The following is a 20,315-nucleotide window of genomic DNA, read 5'->3' on the forward strand; positions in this document are numbered from 1 at the left end:
CTTCAGGGGTGTCAAACTCATTCCTCAGAGGTCCGAGTGTCTGCGGGTTTTTCCTTTCAATTAAGACCTAGACAACCAGGTGAGGGGAGTTCCTTACTAATTGGTGACCTAGACAACCAGGTGAGGGGAGTTCCTTACTAATTAGTGACCTAGACAACCAGGCGAGGGGAGTTCCATACTAATTAGTGACCTAGACAACCAGGTGAGGGGAGTTCCTTACTAATTAGTGACCTAGACAACCAGGTGAGGGGAGTTCCTTACTAATTAGTGACCTAGACAACCAGGCGAGGGGAGTTCCTTACTAATTAGTGACCTAGACAACCAGGTGAGGGGAGTTCCTTACTAATTAGTGACCTAGACAACCAGGTGAGGGGAGTTCCTTACTAATTGGTGACCTAGACATCCAGGTGAGGGGAGTTCCTTACTGAGACCTAGACAACCAGGTGAGGGGAGTTCCTTACTGAGACCTAGACAACCAGGTGAGGGGAGTTCCTTACTAATTAGTAACCTAGACAACAAGGTGAGGGGAGTTCCTTACTGAGACCTTGACAACCAGGTGAGGGGAGTTCCTTACTGAGACCTTGACAACCAGGTGAGGGGAGTTCCTTACTAATTAGTAACCTAGACAACAAGGTGAGGGGAGTTCCTTACTGAGACCTTGACAACCAGGCGAGTGGAGTTCCTTACTGAGACCTAGACAACCAGGTGAGGGGAGTTCATTACTAATTAGTAACCTAGACAACAAGGTGAGGGGCGTTCCTTACTAATTAGTAACCTAGACAACAAGGTGAGGGGAGTTCCTTACTGAGACCTTGACAACCAGGTGAGGGGAGTTCCTTACTAATTAGTAACCTAGACAACCAGGTGAGGGGAGTTCCTTACTAATTAGTGACCTAGACAACCAGGCGAGGGGAGTTCCTTACTAATTAGTGACCTAGACAACCAGGCGAGGGGGAGTTCCTTACTAATTAGTGACCTAGACAACCAGGTGTGGGGAGTTCCTTACTAATTAGTGACCTAGACAACCAGGCGAGGGGAGTTCCTTACTAATTAGTGACCTAGACAACCAGGTGAGGGGAGTTCCTTACTAATTAGTGACCTAGACAACCAGGTGAGGGGAGTTCCTTACTAATTAGTGACCTAGACAACCAGGTGAGGGGAGTTCCTTACTAAGACCTAGACAACCAGGCGAGGGGAGTTCCTTACTGAGACCTAGACAACCAGGTGAGGCGAGTTCCTTACTAATTAGTGACCTAGACAACCAGGTGAGGGGAGTTCCTTACTAATTAGTGACCTAGGCAACCAGGTGAGGGGAGAACCTTACTAATTAGTGACCTAGACAACCAGGTGAGGGGAGTTCCTTACTAATTAGTGACCCAGACATCCAGGTGAGGGGAGTTCCTTACTAATTAGGGACCCAGACATCCAGGTGAGGGGAGTTCCTTACTAATTAGTGACCTAGACAACCAGGTGAGGGGAGTTCCTTACTAATTAGTGACCTAGACAACCAGGTGAGGGGAGTTCCTAACTAATTAGTGACCTAGACAACCAGGTGAGGGGAGTTCCTTACTAATTAGTGACCTAGAAAACCAGGTGAGGGGAGTTCCTTACTAATTAGTGACCAAGACAACCAGGTGAGGGGAGTTCCTTACTAATTAGTAACCTAGACAACCAGGTGAGGGGAGTTCCTTACTGAGACCTTGACAACCAGGTGAGGGGAGTTCCTTACTAATTAGTAACCTAGACAACAAGGTGAGGGGAGTTCCTTACTGAGACCTTGACAACCAGGCGAGTGGAGTTCCTTACTGAGACCTAGACAACCAGGTGAGGGGAGTTCCTTACTAATTAGTAACCTAGACAACAAGGTGAGGGGCGTTCCTTACTAATTAGTAACCTAGACAACAAGGTGAGGGGAGTTCCTTACTGAGACCTTGACAACCAGGTGAGGGGAGTTCCTTACTAATTAGTAACCTAGACAACCAGGTGAGGGGAGTTCCTTACTAATTAGTGACCTAGACAACCAGGCGAGGGGAGTTCCTTACTAATTAGTGACCTAGACAACCAGGTGAGGGGGAGTTCTTACTAATTAGTGACCTAGACAACCAGGTGAGGGGAGTTCCTTACTAATTAGTGACCTAGACAACCAGGTGTGGGGAGTTCCTTACTAATTAGTGACCTAGACAACCAGGTGAGGGGAGTTCCTTACTAAGACCTAGACAACCAGGCGAGGGGAGTTCCTTACTGAGACCTAGACAACCAGGTGAGGCGAGTTCCTTACTAATTAGTGACCTAGACAACCAGGTGAGGGGAGTTCCTTACTAATTAGTGACCTAGGCAACCAGGTGAGGGGAGATCCTTACTAATTAGTGACCTAGACAACCAGGTGAGGGGAGTTCCTTACTAATTAGTGACCCAGACATCCAGGTGAGGGGAGTTCCTTACTAATTAGGGACCCAGACATCCAGGTGAGGGGAGTTCCTTACTAATTAGTGACCTAGACAACCAGGTGAGGGGAGTTCCTTACTAATTAGTGACCTAGACAACCAGGTGAGGGGAGTTCCTTACTAATTAGTGACCTAGACAACCAGGTGAGAGGAGTTCCTTACTAAGACCCAGACAACCAGGTGAGGGCAGTTCTCTACTAGTTAGTGACGTTCATGAATTATTAAGGGAGAGCGAAAACCCGCATCAACTCTGCCCTACATGGAATTAGTTTGACACGTGCTGTACATTCATGGTAATAGTAAATACATTTTTCTTTAAAGTAATTTTTTTGAAGAATGTTTGATCTTTTTGATTCCAGAGACACAGGGCATTTGGAAAGTATTCAGACCTCTTGACTTTTTCCACATTTTGTTACATTATAGCCTTATTTTAAAATTGATTCAATTGTTTTTTCCCCCACATCAATCTACACACAATACCCCATAATGACAAAGCAAAAACAGGTTTTTAGAATTTTTTTGCAAATGTATAAAACAAAAATAACTGAAATGTTACATTTACATAAGTATTCAGACCCTTTACTCTGTATTTTGTTGAAGCAGCTTTGGCAGTGATTACAGCCTTGAGTCTTCTTGGGTATAACGCTACAAGCTTGGCAAACCTGTATTTGGGGAGTTTCTCCCATTCTTCTCTGCAGATCCCCTCAAGCGCTGTCAGGTTGGATGGGGAGCATCCCTGCACAGCTATTTTCAGGTCTCTCCAGAGATGTTAGATTGGGTTCAAGTCCGGGCTCTGGCTGGGCCACTCAAGGACATTCCGAGACATGTCCAGAAGCCACTCCAGCATTGTCTTGGCTGTGTGCTTAGGGTTATTGTCCTGTTGGAAGGTGAGCCTTCACCCCAGTCTGAGGTCCTGAGCGCTCTGGAGCAGGTTTTCATCAAGAATCTATCTGTACTTTGCTCTGATCATCTTTCCCTCAATCCGGACTAGTCTCCCAGTCCCTGCCACTGAAAAACATCCCCACAGCATGATGCTGCCACCATGATGCTTCACCGTAGGGATGGTGCCAGGTTTCTTCCAGACGTGACACTTGGCATTCAGGCCAAAGAGTTCAATCTTGGTTTCATCAGACCAGAGAATCTTGTTTCTCATGGTCTGAGAGCCCTTTAGGTGCCTTTTGGCAAACTCCAAGCGTGCTGTCATGTGCCTTTTACTGAGGAGTGGCTTCCATCTGGCCACTCTACCATAAAGGCCTGATTGGTAGAGTGCTGCAGAGATGGTTGTCCTTCTGGAAGGTTCTCCCATCTCCACAGAGGAACTCTGGAGCTCTGTCAGAGTGACCATCAGGTTCCTGGTCACCTCCCTGACCAAGACCCTTCTCCCCCTGATTGCTCAGTTTGGCCGGGCGGCCAGCTCTAAGAAGAGTCTTGGTGGTTCCAAACTTCTTCCATTTAAGAATGATGGAGGCCACTGTGTTCTTGGGGACCTTCAATGCTGCAGAATTATTTTGGTACCCTTCCCCAGATCTGTGTCTCAGGGCTCTACGGACAATTCCTTCGACCTCATGGCTTGGTTTTTGCTCTGACATGCACTGTCAACTGTGGGACCTTATATAGACAGATGTGTGCCTTTCCAAATCGCGTCCAATCAATTAAAGTTACCACAGGTGGACTCCAATCAAGTTGTAGAAACATCTCAAGGATGATCAATGGAAACAGGATGCACCTGAGCTCAATTTCAAGTCTCATACCAAAGGGGATGAATACTTAAGCAAATAAGGCATTCCGGTATTTTATTTGTAATACATTTGCAAAAATGTCTAAAACCCTGTTCATTTGTCATTATGGGGTATTGTGTGTAGATTGATGAGGGAAAAAAAATATTTAATCCATTTTAGAATAAGGCTATAAAATAACATAATGTGGAAAAAGTCCAGAGTTTGAAAACCTTCCGAATGCCCTGTACATGTCTGTTTGTTTACAGTGGTGTACAACCTTGTTGTCATAGAAATGATAACAACACTCAGAGCTTTACTTTGTAAAGGGGGAAACTTCAAAGCGATATCTTCCAATGTGTTTCAGTGTAAACTCACCTCATCCCTACCAATGTGTTTCAGTGTAAACTCACCTCATCCCTACCAATGTGTTTCAGTGTAAACTCACCTCATCCCTACCAATGTGTTTCAGTGTAAACTCACCTCATCCCTACCAATGTGTTTCAGTGTAAACTCACCTCATCCCTACCAATGTGTTTCAGTGTAAACTCACCTCATCCCTACCAATGTGTTTCAGTGTAAACTCACCTCATCCACTACCAATGTGTTTCAGTGTAAACTCACCTCATCCACTACCAATGTGTTTCAGTGTAAACTCACCTCATCCACTACCAATGTGTTTCAGTGTAAACTCACCTCATCCCTACCAATGTGTTTCAGTGTAAACTCACCTCATCCCTACCAATGTGTTTCAGTGTAAACTCACCTCATCCCTACCAATGTGTTTCAGTGTAAACTCACCTCATCCACTACCAATGTGTTTCAGTGTGTTCTGGTGGGTTGGAGGCACCCTGTGGAGATCACGGGGATTGTGATGATGGCCGGCTGGGTTCTGGACGGTGCCGGTGCCACGATGGCTTCAGAGGAATAGCCTGTGAGCTGTGTGAACTCAAACGCTATGGAACCAATTGTACAGCGTGTAACTGCACAGATCAAGGCCAGTGTGAGGAGGGGATGGAGGGAGATGGGAGCTGTTCCTGTAACGAGGACTGGACTGGAGACCGCTGCCACCTCAAAATAGGTGAACATTGATTCAACTATTATGAAACTACACTATTACATTCCAAAAAACATTCCTTATCCATGATACTTCAATGGGTGACTGTCCAGGTATATAAAGGAAAAGGACCTGTACTGGGTGTAAGGAATGTTTTGGGGGATGTTCAAGTCCCTCCGTCAAGTACCTGATTCCCTTTGTCTTCAAGCTGAGCTGAAGCACCTTTGGGTATATATTTTTTAACTATTACATGGTAATTTGTTATGCCATTTACACAATGCCACAAACAGACAATAAATTCATAATATTATCTTATATACTACCTCCACGCTTTGTGTGCGCGTAGCGGTATATTGTTGGTAGGTAGCCCAGCGGCTAAGGAGTTGGACCTGTAGCTGAAAGGTCACCTGTTCAGGCCAGGTGCTGAAAAAAGGGGGGGGGGATTTGATCTGTTAACTGGAGAGGTATTAAGTTCATATCCTAACAACTATCCCCTACCGTTGGGCCCTTGAGCAAGGCTCTTAACCCCTCAACATATTCTCCATCCAGAGGCACTGCAGCTTCACCCTGTGCTACGGTCAACTGTGTGGTGTGTGTCTGCGCGATGTGTCATTTGGGGGGGGATTAAGAAAGAAGAAAACATTTCTTTGTATCTAAAATAAATATAATAACTATAATAATAATAACAACAATAATAATATATATGATAATAATAACAATCATTATAATAATAACTACAAAAATATTAACTATAAACATTTATATAAAATAACTATAATAATAATAACCATAATAATACATCACAATAACAACAATGATAATAATAATAATAACTACAATAATACATATGAAATTATAATAATAATAAATAATGACAACAACAATAATAGCTATAATAACTATAATAGTAACAACTATAATACATATAATAACTATAATAATAATAACTATAATACATATAATACATATATAATAATAATAATAACTATAATAGTAACAACTATAATACATATAATAACTATAATAATAATAACTATAATACATATAATACATATATAATAATAATAATAACTATAATAATAATAACTATAATACATATAATACATATATAATAATAATAATAGCTATAATAATACATAATAATACATATAATACATATATAATAATAATAACTATAATACATAATAATACATATAATACATATATAATAATAACAATAGCTATAATAATACATAATAATACATATAATACATATATAATAATAATAATAATAACTATAATAGCTATAATAATACATATATAATGATAATAACTACATTTACATTTTAGTCATTTAGCAGACGCTCTTATCCAGAGCGACTTACAGTAGTGAATGCATACATTTCATACATTTCATTTTATGCATTGTTTTTTTTGTTTTGTACTGGCCCCCGTGGGAATCGAACCACAACCCTGGCATTGCAAACACCATGCTCTACCAACTGAGCTACAGGGAAGACTGTGGCTCAGTCTCAGTAATAATAATAACTATAATAATAATAACTATAATAGTACATAATAATACATACAATACATATAATAATAATAATAACTATAATAGTACATAATAATACATACAATACATATAATAATAATAAATATAATAATAATATTAACTATAATAAATAAAATAATACTCTATAATAATACATATAATAACTATGACAATCATAATAACTATGATAACACATAATAATAACTATAATAACTATAATAGTACATAATAATACATACAATACATATAATAATAATAAACTATAATAGTACATAATAATACATACAATACATATAATAATAATAATAAATATAATAATAATATTAACTATAATAAATAAAATAATACTCTATAATAATACATATAATAACTATGACAATCATAATAACTATGATAACACATATAATAATAACTATAATAATACATATAATAATAACTATAATAATACACATAATAATAACTATAATAATACATCTAATAACTATAATAATACATATAATAACTATGACAATCATAATAACTATGATAACACATATAATAATAACTATGATAATACATATAATAACTATAATAATACACATAATAATAACTATAATAATACATATAATAACTATAATAATACATATAATAATACACATAATAATAACTATGATAATACATATAATAACTATAATAATAACTATAATAATACATATAATAATAATTATAATAATAATTATAATAATACATATAATAATAACTATAATAATACATAACTGTAATAGTGATAATAACTATACATAATAACTATAACAGTTATAATAATACATGACTATAATAGTAATACCAATAATAATACATATAATAAATGTAATAGTAACTATAATAATACATATAATAGCTATAATAGTTAACTATGATAATAACAATAATACATATAACTATAATAATAACAACAATAATCATAATAACTATACTATAACAATATTTTTCTTTTTCAAAAATATACAAAATAATGATAAATAATAACTCTAACAATAATAACTATAATAATAAAAACAATAAACTATAATAACAACAAAGACTATGATAACAATAACAAACTATTATAATAATAACAATAATAAAAATAACAACAACTATAATAATAATAATAATAAAGTAGCTATGGACAAAAAGTTGTATTATATGTGTGGGCCCCTGTGTGATAACTTTGTCTACTGTTGTGTCCAATCAGAGAAGAAGCTGGTGTGTTCTCCAGAATGCCATAGCAACGCTGTGTGTCTGCCCGAAAACATCTGTCTCTGTCAGTCACAGTATGTGGGGGACGGCTTGAACTGCACTGGTGGGTTGGAATCATTATTTAACTCTTTTATTACCCACAATCCAGTTAGCTAATAGATTAACCCAATGTATTCATTCTAAATCCACACTCTTGGGGTGGTGCGTCATGACTAGGAGCCCAGAGTTTTTCCAGACCATGTGACCTGACCAGGAAAAACTCTTTGGCCCTAAACGTTTAGCTAGTCTTGGGATGCGTCCCAAATGGCACCCTATTTCCGATATTGTGCACTTATTTTTAGTAGTGCACAATATAGGGAACAGTATGACATTTTAGATAAAGACCCAATGTAGTTTGTTAGTCACCATGGAAACTGTGTGCACTGATTAGGTAATAGGGTGCAATTTGAGACTAAGACTTGCTATTCTGTTTCCAAATCCTCTACTCCAGCTCCTGGCCTGTTATATTATTAATTATCTCTCTGTCTCCTCCAGCCTGTTATATTATTAATTATCTCTGTCTCCTCCAGCCTGTTATATTATTAATTATCTCTCTGTCTCCTCCAGCTCCTGGCCTGTTATATTATTAATTATCTCTCTGTCTCCTCCAGCTCCTGGCCTGTTATATTATTAATTATCTCTGTCTCCTCCAGCCTGTTATATTATTAATTATCTCTGTCTCCTCCAGCTCCTGGCCTGTTATATTATTAATTATCTCTGTCTCCTCCAGCTCCTGGCCTGTTATATTATTAATTATCTCTTTCTCCTCCAGCCTGTTATATTATTAATTATCTCTGTCTCCTCCAGCTCCTGGCCTGTTATATTATTAATTATCTCTGTCTCCTCCAGCCTGTTATATTATTAATTATCTCTGTCTCCTCCAGCTCCTGATCTGTTATATTATTAATTATCTCTGTCTCCTCCAGCCTGTTATATTATTAATTATCTCTCTGTCTCCTCCAGCTCCTGGCCTGTTATATTATTAATTATCTCTGTCTCCTCCAGCCTGTTATATTATTAATTATCTCTCTGTCTCCTCCAGCTCCTGGCCTGTTATATTATTAATTATCTCTGTCTCCTCCAGCCTGTTATATTATTAATTATCTCTCTGTCTCCTCCAGCTCCTGGCCTGTTATATTATTAATTATCTCTCTGTCTCCTCCAGCTCCTGGCCTGTTATATTATTAATTATCTCTGTCTCCTCCAGCCTGTTATATTATTAATTATCTCTGTCTCCTCCAGCTCCTGGCCTGTTATATTATTAATTATCTCTGTCTCCTCCAGCTCCTGGCCTGTTATATTATTAATTATCTCTTTCTCCTCCAGCCTGTTATATTATTAATTATCTCTCTGTCTCCTCCAGCTCCTGATCTGTTATATTATTAATTATCTCTCTCTCCTCCAGCCTGTTATATTATTAATTATCTCTCTGTCTCCTCCAGCTCCTGATCTGTTATATTATTAATTATCTCTCTCTCCTCCAGCCTGTTATATTATTAATTATCTCTGTCTCCTCCAGCTCCTGGCCTGTTATATTATTAATTATCTCTCTGTCTCCTCCAGCTCCTGGCCTGTTATATTATTAATTATCTCTGTCTCCTCCAGCCTGTTATATTATTAATTATCTCTGTCTCCTCCAGCTCCTGATCTGTTATATTATTAATTATCTCTGTCTCCTCCAGCCTGTTATATTATTAATTATCTCTCTGTCTCCTCCAGCTCCTGGCCTGTTATATTATTAATTATCTCTGTCTCCTCCAGCCTGTTATATTATTAATTATCTCTCTGTCTCCTCCAGCTCCTGGCCTGTTATATTATTAATTATCTCTGTCTCCTCCAGCCTGTTATATTATTAATTATCTCTCTGTCTCCTCCAGCTCCTGGCCTGTTATATTATTAATTATCTCTCTGTCTCCTCCAGCCTGTTATATTATTAATTATCTCTGTCTCCTCCAGCCTGTTATATTATTAATTATCTCTCTGTCTCCTCCAGCTCCTGGCCTGTTATATTATTAATTATCTCTGTCTCCTCCAGCCTGTTATATTATTAATTATCTCTCTGTCTCCTCCAGCTCCTGGCCTGTTATATTATTAATTATCTCTGTCTCCTCCAGCCTGTTATATTATTAATTATCTCTGTCTCCTCCAGCCTGTTATATTATTAATTATCTCTGTCTCCTCCAGCCTGTTATATTATTAATTATCTCTGTCTCCTCCAGCTCCTGGCCTGTTATATTATTAATTATCTCTGTCTCCTCCAGCTCCTGGCCTGTTATATTATTAATTATCTCTTTCTCCTCCAGCCTGTTATATTATTAATTATCTCTCTGTCTCCTCCAGCTCCTGATCTGTTATATTATTAATTATCTCTCTCTCCTCCAGCCTGTTATATTATTAATTATCTCTCTGTCTCCTCCAGCTCCTGATCTGTTATATTATTAATTATCTCTCTCTCCTCCAGCCTGTTATATTATTAATTATCTCTGTCTCCTCCAGCTCCTGGCCTGTTATATTATTAATTATCTCTCTGTCTCCTCCAGCTCCTGGCCTGTTATATTATTAATTATCTCTGTCTCCTCCAGCCTGTTATATTATTAATTATCTCTCTGTCTCCTCCAGCTCCTGGCCTGTTATATTATTAATTATCTCTGTCTCCTCCAGCCTGTTATATTATTAATTATCTCTGTCTCCTCCAGCTCCTGATCTGTTATATTATTAATTATCTCTGTCTCCTCCAGCCTGTTATATTATTAATTATCTCTGTCTCCTCCAGCCTGTTATATTATTAATTATCTCTCTGTCTCCTCCAGCTCCTGGCCTGTTATAATATTAATTATCTCGGTCTCCTCCAGCCTGTTATATTATTAATTGTCTCGGTCTCCTCCAGCCTGTTATATTATTAATTATCTCTGTCTCCTCCAGCCTGTTATATTATTAATTATCTCTGTCTCCTCCAGCTCCTGGCCTGTTATATTATTAATTATCCCTCTCTCCTCCAGCCTGTTATATTATTAATTATCTCTCTGTCTCCTCCAGCTCCTGATCTGTTATATTATTAATTATCTCTCTCTCCTCCAGCCTGTTATATTATTAATTATCTCTGTCTCCTCCAGCTCCTGGCCTGTTATATTATTAATTATCTCTCTGTCTCCTCCAGCTCCTGGCCTGTTATATTATTAATTATCTCTGTCTCCTCCAGCCTGTTATATTATTAATTATCTCTCTGTCTCCTCCAGCTCCTGGCCTGTTATATTATTAATTATCTCTGTCTCCTCCAGCCTGTTATATTATTAATTATCTCTGTCTCCTCCAGCTCCTGGCCTGTTATAATATTAATTATCTCTTTCCTCCAGCCTGTTATATTATTAATTATCTCTGTCTCCTCCAGCCTGTTATATTATTAATTATCTCTCTGTCTCCTCCAGCTCCTGGCCTGTTATATTATTAATTATCTCTGTCTCCTCCAGCCTGTTATATTATTAATTATCTCTCTGTCTCCTCCAGCTCCTGGCCTGTTATATTATTAATTATCTCTGTCTCCTCCAGCCTGTTATATTATTAATTATCTCTGTCTCCTCCAGCTCCTGGCCTGTTATATTATTAATTATCTCTTTCCTCCAGCTCCTGGCCTGTTATATTATTAATTATCTCTGTCTCCTCCAGCTCCTGGTCTGTTATATTATTAATTATCTCTGTCTCCTCCAGCCTGTTATATTATTAATTATCTCTGTCTCCTCCAGCTTGTTATATTATTAATTATCTCTGTCTCCTCCAGCCTGTTATATTATTAATTATCTCTGTCTCCTCCAGCTCCTGGTCTGTTATATTATTAATTATCTCTTTCCTCCAGCCTGTTATATTATTAATTATCTCTTTCCTCCAGCCTGTTATATTATTAATTATCTCTGTCTCCTCCAGCCTGTTATATTATTAATTATCTCTGTCTCCTCCAGCCTGTTATATTATTAATTATCTCTTTCCTCCAGCCTGTTATATTATTAATTATCTCTTTCCTCCAGCCTGTTATATTATTAATTATCGCTGTCTCCTCCAGCCTGTTATATTATTAATTATCGCTGTCTCCTCCAGCCTGTTATATTATTATCTCTGTCTCCTCCAGCCTGTTATATTATTAATTATCTCTGTCTCCTCCAGCTCCTGGCCTGTTATATTATTAATTATCTCTCTGTCTCCTCCAGCTCCTGGCCTGTTATATTATTAATTATCTCTGTCTCCTCCAGCCTGTTATATTATTAATTATCTCTGTCTCCTCCAGCCTGTTATATTATTAATTATCTCTTTCCTCCAGCCTGTTATATTATTAATTATCTCTGTCTCCTCCAGCCTGTTATATTATTAATTATCTCTCTGTCTCCTCCAGCTCCTGGCCTGTTATATTATTAATTATCTCTGTCTCCTCCAGCCTGTTATATTATTAATTATCTCTCTGTCTCCTCCAGCTCCTGGCCTGTTATATTATTAATTATCTCTCTGTCTCCTCCAGCCTGTTATATTATTAATTATCTCTGTCTCCTCCAGCCTGTTATATTATTAATTATCTCTCTGTCTCCTCCAGCTCCTGGCCTGTTATATTATTAATTATCTCTGTCTCCTCCAGCCTGTTATATTATTAATTATCTCTCTGTCTCCTCCAGCTCCTGGCCTGTTATATTATTAATTATCTCTGTCTCCTCCAGCCTGTTATATTATTAATTATCTCTCTGTCTCCTCCAGCTCCTGGCCTGTTATATTATTAATTATCTCTGTCTCCTCCAGCTCCTGGTCTGTTATATTATTAATTATCTCTGTCTCCTCCAGCTTGTTATATTATTAATTATCTCTGTCTCCTCCAGCCTGTTATATTATTAATTATCTCTGTCTCCTCCAGCTCCTGGTCTGTTATATTATTAATTATCTCTTTCCTCCAGCCTGTTATATTATTAATTATCTCTTTCCTCCAGCCTGTTATATTATTAATTATCTCTGTCTCCTCCAGCCTGTTATATTATTAATTATCTCTGTCTCCTCCAGCCTGTTATATTATTAATTATCTCTTTCCTCCAGCCTGTTATATTATTAATTATCTCTTTCCTCCAGCCTGTTATATTATTAATTATCGCTGTCTCCTCCAGCCTGTTATATTATTAATTATCGCTGTCTCCTCCAGCCTGTTATATTATTATCTCTGTCTCCTCCAGCCTGTTATATTATTAATTATCTCTGTCTCCTCCAGCTCCTGGCCTGTTATATTATTAATTATCTCTTTCCTCCAGCCTGTTATATTATTAATTATCTCTGTCTCCTCCAGCCTGTTATATTATTAATTATCTCTGTCTCCTCCAGCCTGTTATATTATTAATTATCTCTTTCCTCAAGCCTGTTATATTATTAATTATCTCTCTGTCTCCTCCAGCTCCTGGCCTGTTATATTATTAATTATCTCTTTCTCCTCCAGCCTGTTATATTATTAATTATCTCTCTGTCCCCTCCAGCTCCTGATCTGTTATATTATTAATTATCCCTCTCTCCTCCAGCCTGTTATATTATTAATTATCTCTCTGTCTCCTCCAGCTCCTGGCCTGTTATATTATTAATTATCTCTGTCTCCTCCAGCCTGTTATATTATTAATTATCTCTGTCTCCTCCAGCTCCTGGCCTGTTATATTATTAATTATCTCTTTCCTCCAGCTCCTGGCCTGTTATATTATTAATTATCTCTGTCTCCTCCAGCTCCTGGTCTGTTATATTATTAATTATCTCTGTCTCCTCCAGCCTGTTATATTATTAATTATCTCTGTCTCCTCCAGCTTGTTATATTATTAATTATCTCTGTCTCCTCCAGCCTGTTATATTATTAATTATCTCTGTCTCCTCCAGCTCCTGGTCTGTTATATTATTAATTATCTCTTTCCTCCAGCCTGTTATATTATTAATTATCTCTTTCCTCCAGCCTGTTATATTATTAATTATCTCTGTCTCCTCCAGCCTGTTATATTATTAATTATCTCTGTCTCCTCCAGCCTGTTATATTATTAATTATCTCTTTCCTCCAGCCTGTTATATTATTAATTATCTCTTTCCTCCAGCCTGTTATATTATTAATTATCGCTGTCTCCTCCAGCCTGTTATATTATTAATTATCGCTGTCTCCTCCAGCCTGTTATATTATTATCTCTGTCTCCTCCAGCCTGTTATATTATTAATTATCTCTGTCTCCTCCAGCTCCTGGCCTGTTATATTATTAATTATCTCTCTGTCTCCTCCAGCTCCTGGCCTGTTATATTATTAATTATCTCTGTCTCCTCCAGCCTGTTATATTATTAATTATCTCTGTCTCCTCCAGCCTGTTATATTATTAATTATCTCTTTCCTCCAGCCTGTTATATTATTAATTATCTCTGTCTCCTCCAGCCTGTTATATTATTAATTATCTCTCTGTCTCCTCCAGCTCCTGGCCTGTTATATTATTAATTATCTCTGTCTCCTCCAGCCTGTTATATTATTAATTATCTCTCTGTCTCCTCCAGCTCCTGGCCTGTTATATTATTAATTATCTCTCTGTCTCCTCCAGCCTGTTATATTATTAATTATCTCTGTCTCCTCCAGCCTGTTATATTATTAATTATCTCTCTGTCTCCTCCAGCTCCTGGCCTGTTATATTATTAATTATCTCTGTCTCCTCCAGCCTGTTATATTATTAATTATCTCTCTGTCTCCTCCAGCTCCTGGCCTGTTATATTATTAATTATCTCTGTCTCCTCCAGCCTGTTATATTATTAATTATCTCTCTGTCTCCTCCAGCTCCTGGCCTGTTATATTATTAATTATCTCTGTCTCCTCCAGCTCCTGGTCTGTTATATTATTAATTATCTCTGTCTCCTCCAGCTTGTTATATTATTAATTATCTCTGTCTCCTCCAGCCTGTTATATTATTAATTATCTCTGTCTCCTCCAGCTCCTGGTCTGTTATATTATTAATTATCTCTTTCCTCCAGCCTGTTATATTATTAATTATCTCTTTCCTCCAGCCTGTTATATTATTAATTATCTCTGTCTCCTCCAGCCTGTTATATTATTAATTATCTCTGTCTCCTCCAGCCTGTTATATTATTAATTATCTCTTTCCTCCAGCCTGTTATATTATTAATTATCTCTTTCCTCCAGCCTGTTATATTATTAATTATCGCTGTCTCCTCCAGCCTGTTATATTATTAATTATCGCTGTCTCCTCCAGCCTGTTATATTATTATCTCTGTCTCCTCCAGCCTGTTATATTATTAATTATCTCTGTCTCCTCCAGCTCCTGGCCTGTTATATTATTAATTATCTCTTTCCTCCAGCCTGTTATATTATTAATTATCTCTGTCTCCTCCAGCCTGTTATATTATTAATTATCTCTGTCTCCTCCAGCCTGTTATATTATTAATTATCTCTTTCCTCAAGCCTGTTATATTATTAATTATCTCTCTGTCTCCTCCAGCTCCTGGCCTGTTATATTATTAATTATCTCTTTCTCCTCCAGCCTGTTATATTATTAATTATCTCTCTGTCTCCTCCAGCTCCTGATCTGTTATATTATTAATTATCCCTCTCTCCTCCAGCCTGTTATATTATTAATTATCTCTCTGTCTCCTCCAGCTCCTGATCTGTTATATTATTAATTATCTCTCTCTCCTCCAGCCTGTTATATTATTAATTATCTCTGTCTCCTCCAGCTCCTGGCCTGTTATATTATTAATTATCTCTCTGTCTCCTCCAGCTCCTGGCCTGTTATATTATTAATTATCTCTGTCTCCTCCAGCCTGTTATATTATTAATTATCTCTCTGTCTCCTCCAGCTCCTGGCCTGTTATATTATTAATTATCTCTGTCTCCTCCAGCCTGTTATATTATTAATTATCTCTGTCTCCTCCAGCTCCTGGCCTGTTATAATATTAATTATCTCTTTCCTCCAGCCTGTTATATTATTAATTATCTCTGTCTCCTCCAGCCTGTTATATTATTAATTATCTCTGTCTCCTCCAGCCTGTTATATTATTAATTATCTCTGTCTCCTCCAGCCTGTTATATTATTAATTATCTCTTTCCTCCAGCTCCTGGCCTGTTATATTATTAATTATCTCTGTCTCCTCCAGCTCCTGGTCTGTTATATTATTAATTATCTCTGTCTCCTCCAGCCTGTTATATTATTAATTATCTCTGTCTCCTCCAGCTTGTTATATTATTAATTATCTCTGTCTCCTCCAGCCTGTTATATTATTAATTATCTCTGTCTCCTCCAGCTCCTGGTCTGTTATATTATTAATTATCTCTTTCCTCCAGCCTGTTATATTATTAATTATCTCTGTCTCCTCCAGCCTGTTATATTATTAATTATCTCTGTCTCCTCCAGCCTGTTATATTATTAATTATCTCTTTCCTCCAGCCTGTTATATTATTAATTATCTCTTTCCTCCAGCCTGTTATATTATTAATTATCTCTTTCCTCCAGCCTGTTATATTATTAATTATCGCTGTCTCCTCCAGCCTGTTATATTATTAATTATCGCTGTCTCCTCCAGCCTGTTATATTATTATCTCTGTCTCCTCCAGCCTGTTATATTATTAATTATCTCTGTCTCCTCCAGCTCCTGGCCTGTTATATTATTAATTATCTCTGTCTCCTCCAGCCTGTTATATTATTAATTATCTCTGTCTCCTCCAGCCTGTTATATTATTAATTATCTCTGTCTCCTCCAGCTCCTGGCCTGTTATAATATTAATTATCTCTTTCCTCCAGCCTGTTATATTATTAATTATCTCTCTGTCTCCTCCAGCCTGTTATATTATTAATTATCTCTCTCCTCCAGCTCCTGGCCTGTTATATTATTAATTATCTCTCTGTCTCCTCCAGCTCCTGGCCTGTTATATTATTAATTATCTCTCTGTCTCCTCCAGCCTGTTATATTATTAATTATCTCTCCGTCTCCTCCAGCTCCTGGCCTGTTATATTATTAATTATCTCTGTCTCCTCCAGCCTGTTATATTATTAATTATCTCTGTCTCCTCCAGCCTGTTATATTATTAATTATCTCTTTCCTCCAGCTCCTGGCCTGTTATATTATTAATTATCTCTGTCTCCTCCAGCTCCTGGTCTGTTATATTATTAATTATCTCTGTCTCCTCCAGCCTGTTATATTATTAATTATCTCTGTCTCCTCCAGCCTGTTATATTATTAATTATCTCTTTCCTCCAGCTCCTGGCCTGTTATATTATTAATTATCTCTGTCTCCTCCAGCTCCTGGTCTGTTATATTATTAATTATCTCTGTCTCCTCCAGCCTGTTATATTATTAATTATCTCTGTCTCCTCCAGCCTGTTATATTATTAATTATCTCTGTCTCCTCCAGCCTGTTATATTATTAATTATCTCTTTCCTCCAGCCTGTTATATTAATTATCTCTTTCCTCCAGCCTGTTATATTATTAATTATCGCTGTCTCCTCCAGCCTGTTATATTATTAATTATCGCTGTCTCCTCCAGCCTGTTATATTATTATCTCTGTCTCCTCCAGCCTGTTATATTATTAATTATCTCTCTGTCTCCTCCAGCTCCTGGCCTGTTATATTATTAATTATCTCTGTCTCCTCCAGCCTGTTATATTATTAATTTTCTCTCTGTCTCCTCCAGCTCCTGATCTGTGTGCGGAGTACAACGGGGGCTGCCACGAGCATGCAGCCTGTCTCCAGACAGACCTGCAGGTGAACTGTACATGTCTGTCTGGCTACGAGGGTGACGGCTCTGTCTGCTCACCTATCAACAGGTGTGTCGCAGAGACCAACGGAGGATGCAGTGACTTCGCTACTTGCCTGTTCACAGGGCCTGTGAGTGGTGGCTTCATATTCATGTTTTTCTGGCTCTTTCTCAATTGTCTTTCCTTCCTGTTGAAAGCAGAACGAGGGAGCGCTCGGTTTGTTGTTTTGCAAAGTTTTTTGAAAAAAGGTGTTCTAGTGAAAAAGTTTGGTTAGTAGCTAGCTACCTTTTTCAGTTTGGATCGTGCGACGCGGTTGGCATCAGTTGCAGGAAGCGCTACAATCTGTCCAGTGATCCTGACGGCCAAGGCCGTGTCTGAGGAGATGTTTGGTGTAGAAACTAGCTGCAAGCCTGCCTAGCTGCAAGCCTAGCTAGCTGCAAGCCTAGCTAGCTGCAAGCCTAGCTAGCTATCAAGCAAGCAGGGTTTTCTTGAGGGCTTGAACACAGCCCGCAACGCTGTTAGCCATTGTGGCTGGGACCGGCTTGTGTCCCAGGCTGTGTGTGTATCTTCCCTCTGACATGCCCTGTCTGGAACTGTGAGGAGTAACAGCGTAGCCTACGTTGTTACCATGATAAAGACCAAAACTGGTGGGAGTACCGTTGAGGACAGCGGTGTGTCTCCATCACGGGTGACGGTTCTTTTAAACAAACAAAAATAGTTCTACAAGCAGTTGTTACAACATCAAAATAAATAAAAGGTTTTGTCCAAATACTGGTGGAGTCAACTAATAAAAAAAAATGGACGACCTAACCGGAGAGGTCCAGGCCCTGAAGAATAGTTTGCAGTTCTCCCAGGTTCAGCTCATTGAGTTAAAACAGGAGAACGGCAAGATGACAGTAATCTGTAAGTCATTGAGAGAGGACATCAGTTCTGTGTGTGTGAATCCATTATAACAATGACTGAGGAATCAGATTATCTCCAGGGATCATTAAAGAAGGAACAATATGGTTATGGATGAAATTTCAGAATCTCCACGAGACCTTGACGGAGTCTGAGGACAAAGTGAGGGAAATGATCTCTGAGAAATTGAAGATGGACCACGGGACGATTGAGGTGGAGCGCGCCCACAGGACTGGAAAACTCACCAGCGGCCCGGGTGACAGGCTCATGGCCGACAGTGATCAAATGCCTGAGGTTCAAGGACAAGGTAGTTGGTCTGGAAAGAGTCAAGATCTTGAGAGGAACATACATCTTGAGGACTATCCTGAAGCTGTGCACCAGAAGAGGAAAGAACTGATCCCAGACATGAAAGCTGCCAGAGTGCGTGGGGACATTGCTTACATCTGCTACGACAGGCTCAATGTCCACCCTCCCTCCTGGAAGGAATGAGAGAGCCAAGCCTATTGGTTCGTTGCCTCAACCCCACAGCACACACACCAAATGATTAATGGACTGCTGAATGTATATTTTTTCTCTTGCTTTATTTGCTCTTTTCCATATTCTTATCTCTGATTAACTACCCAGGAAAGGGCTGAAAATAGCCCATATGAATATATGTAGGCTTAGAAATAAGGTTCATGAACTCAATAACTTGTTAACATCAGATAACATTAATATATTAGTCATTTCTGAGACTAACAGATCATTCCTTTGATGATACAGCAGTAGCAATACAATGATATAACATCTATAGGAGAGACAGGAATGCTTATGGGGGAGGTGTTGCTGTATATATTCAGAGCCATATTCCTGTAATGCTTAGAGAAGATCTCATGTCAAGTGGTGTTGAAGTTGGAGGTTTCCGGCTGTATGTAATAACAAAAACTGTCTGGGCTATTAATATAAGAAATAACACAAAAAAATTAAAAATACTTTCAATGTTGCTCAGGAGCTGAAAGCAGGGTTGCCATGTCTGTCGGCGCCATCTTGCAGAAAGACAAATTCAATTCCATCTTTCATCCAATCAGATGGCTTATTCATCACAAAACCATTTAATGTTTCCAATTATTTTATTGATTACTTCATTGGCAAAGTGGGAAAATGTAGGCAGGCTATGCCACATACGAACAGTGAGCCATTGTCTTCGTGCATAAAAAAACTAAAGTTAGAATTTTGTAAAGTTAGTGTGGGAGAGGTGGAGAAATTATTGTTATCGATCAATAATGACAAACCTCCTGGCATTGACAACTTAGATGGAAAGCTACTGAGGATGGTAGCTGACTCTATAGCCACTCCTATCTGTCATGTCTTTACTCTGAGCCTAGAGGAAGGTGTTTGTCCTCAGGCCTGGAGGGAAGCCAGAGTCATTCTGCTACCCAAAAGTGATAAAGTGGCCTTTCCTTGTTCTAACAGCAGACCTATCAGCTTGCTTCCAGCTCTTAGCAAATTGTTGGAAAAAAAATGGTGTTTGACCAAATACAATACTATTTCTCTGTAAACAAATTGACAGACTTTCAACATTCTTAAAGAGAAGGGCACTCAACATGTACTGCACTGACACAAATGACTGATGATCGGTTGAAAGAAATTGATAAAAAGAAGATTGTGGGAGCTGGACTGTTAGACTTCAGT

At 38.1% G+C, this 20,315-nt stretch overlaps 1 protein-coding gene across 2 annotated transcripts in view; it reads left to right on the top strand.

The window, feature by feature from the left end:
* stab1 (stabilin 1) overlaps positions 1 to 20,315 on the top strand; it is a 204,171-nt gene that overhangs the window by 157,929 nt on the left and 25,927 nt on the right. For both annotated transcript variants that reach the window (XM_029774197.1, XM_029774196.1), the window contains exons 57-59: positions 4,986 to 5,240; positions 7,967 to 8,074; positions 17,681 to 17,874. In XM_029774197.1, coding sequence (XP_029630057.1) covers positions 4,986 to 5,240; positions 7,967 to 8,074; positions 17,681 to 17,874 — 557 coding nt within the window. The remainder of the gene's footprint in view (positions 1 to 4,985; positions 5,241 to 7,966; positions 8,075 to 17,680; positions 17,875 to 20,315) is intronic.

Source organism: Salmo trutta, chromosome 14 (assembly GCF_901001165.1).
Source record: "Salmo trutta chromosome 14, fSalTru1.1, whole genome shotgun sequence".
NCBI lineage: Eukaryota > Metazoa > Chordata > Actinopteri > Salmoniformes > Salmonidae > Salmo > Salmo trutta.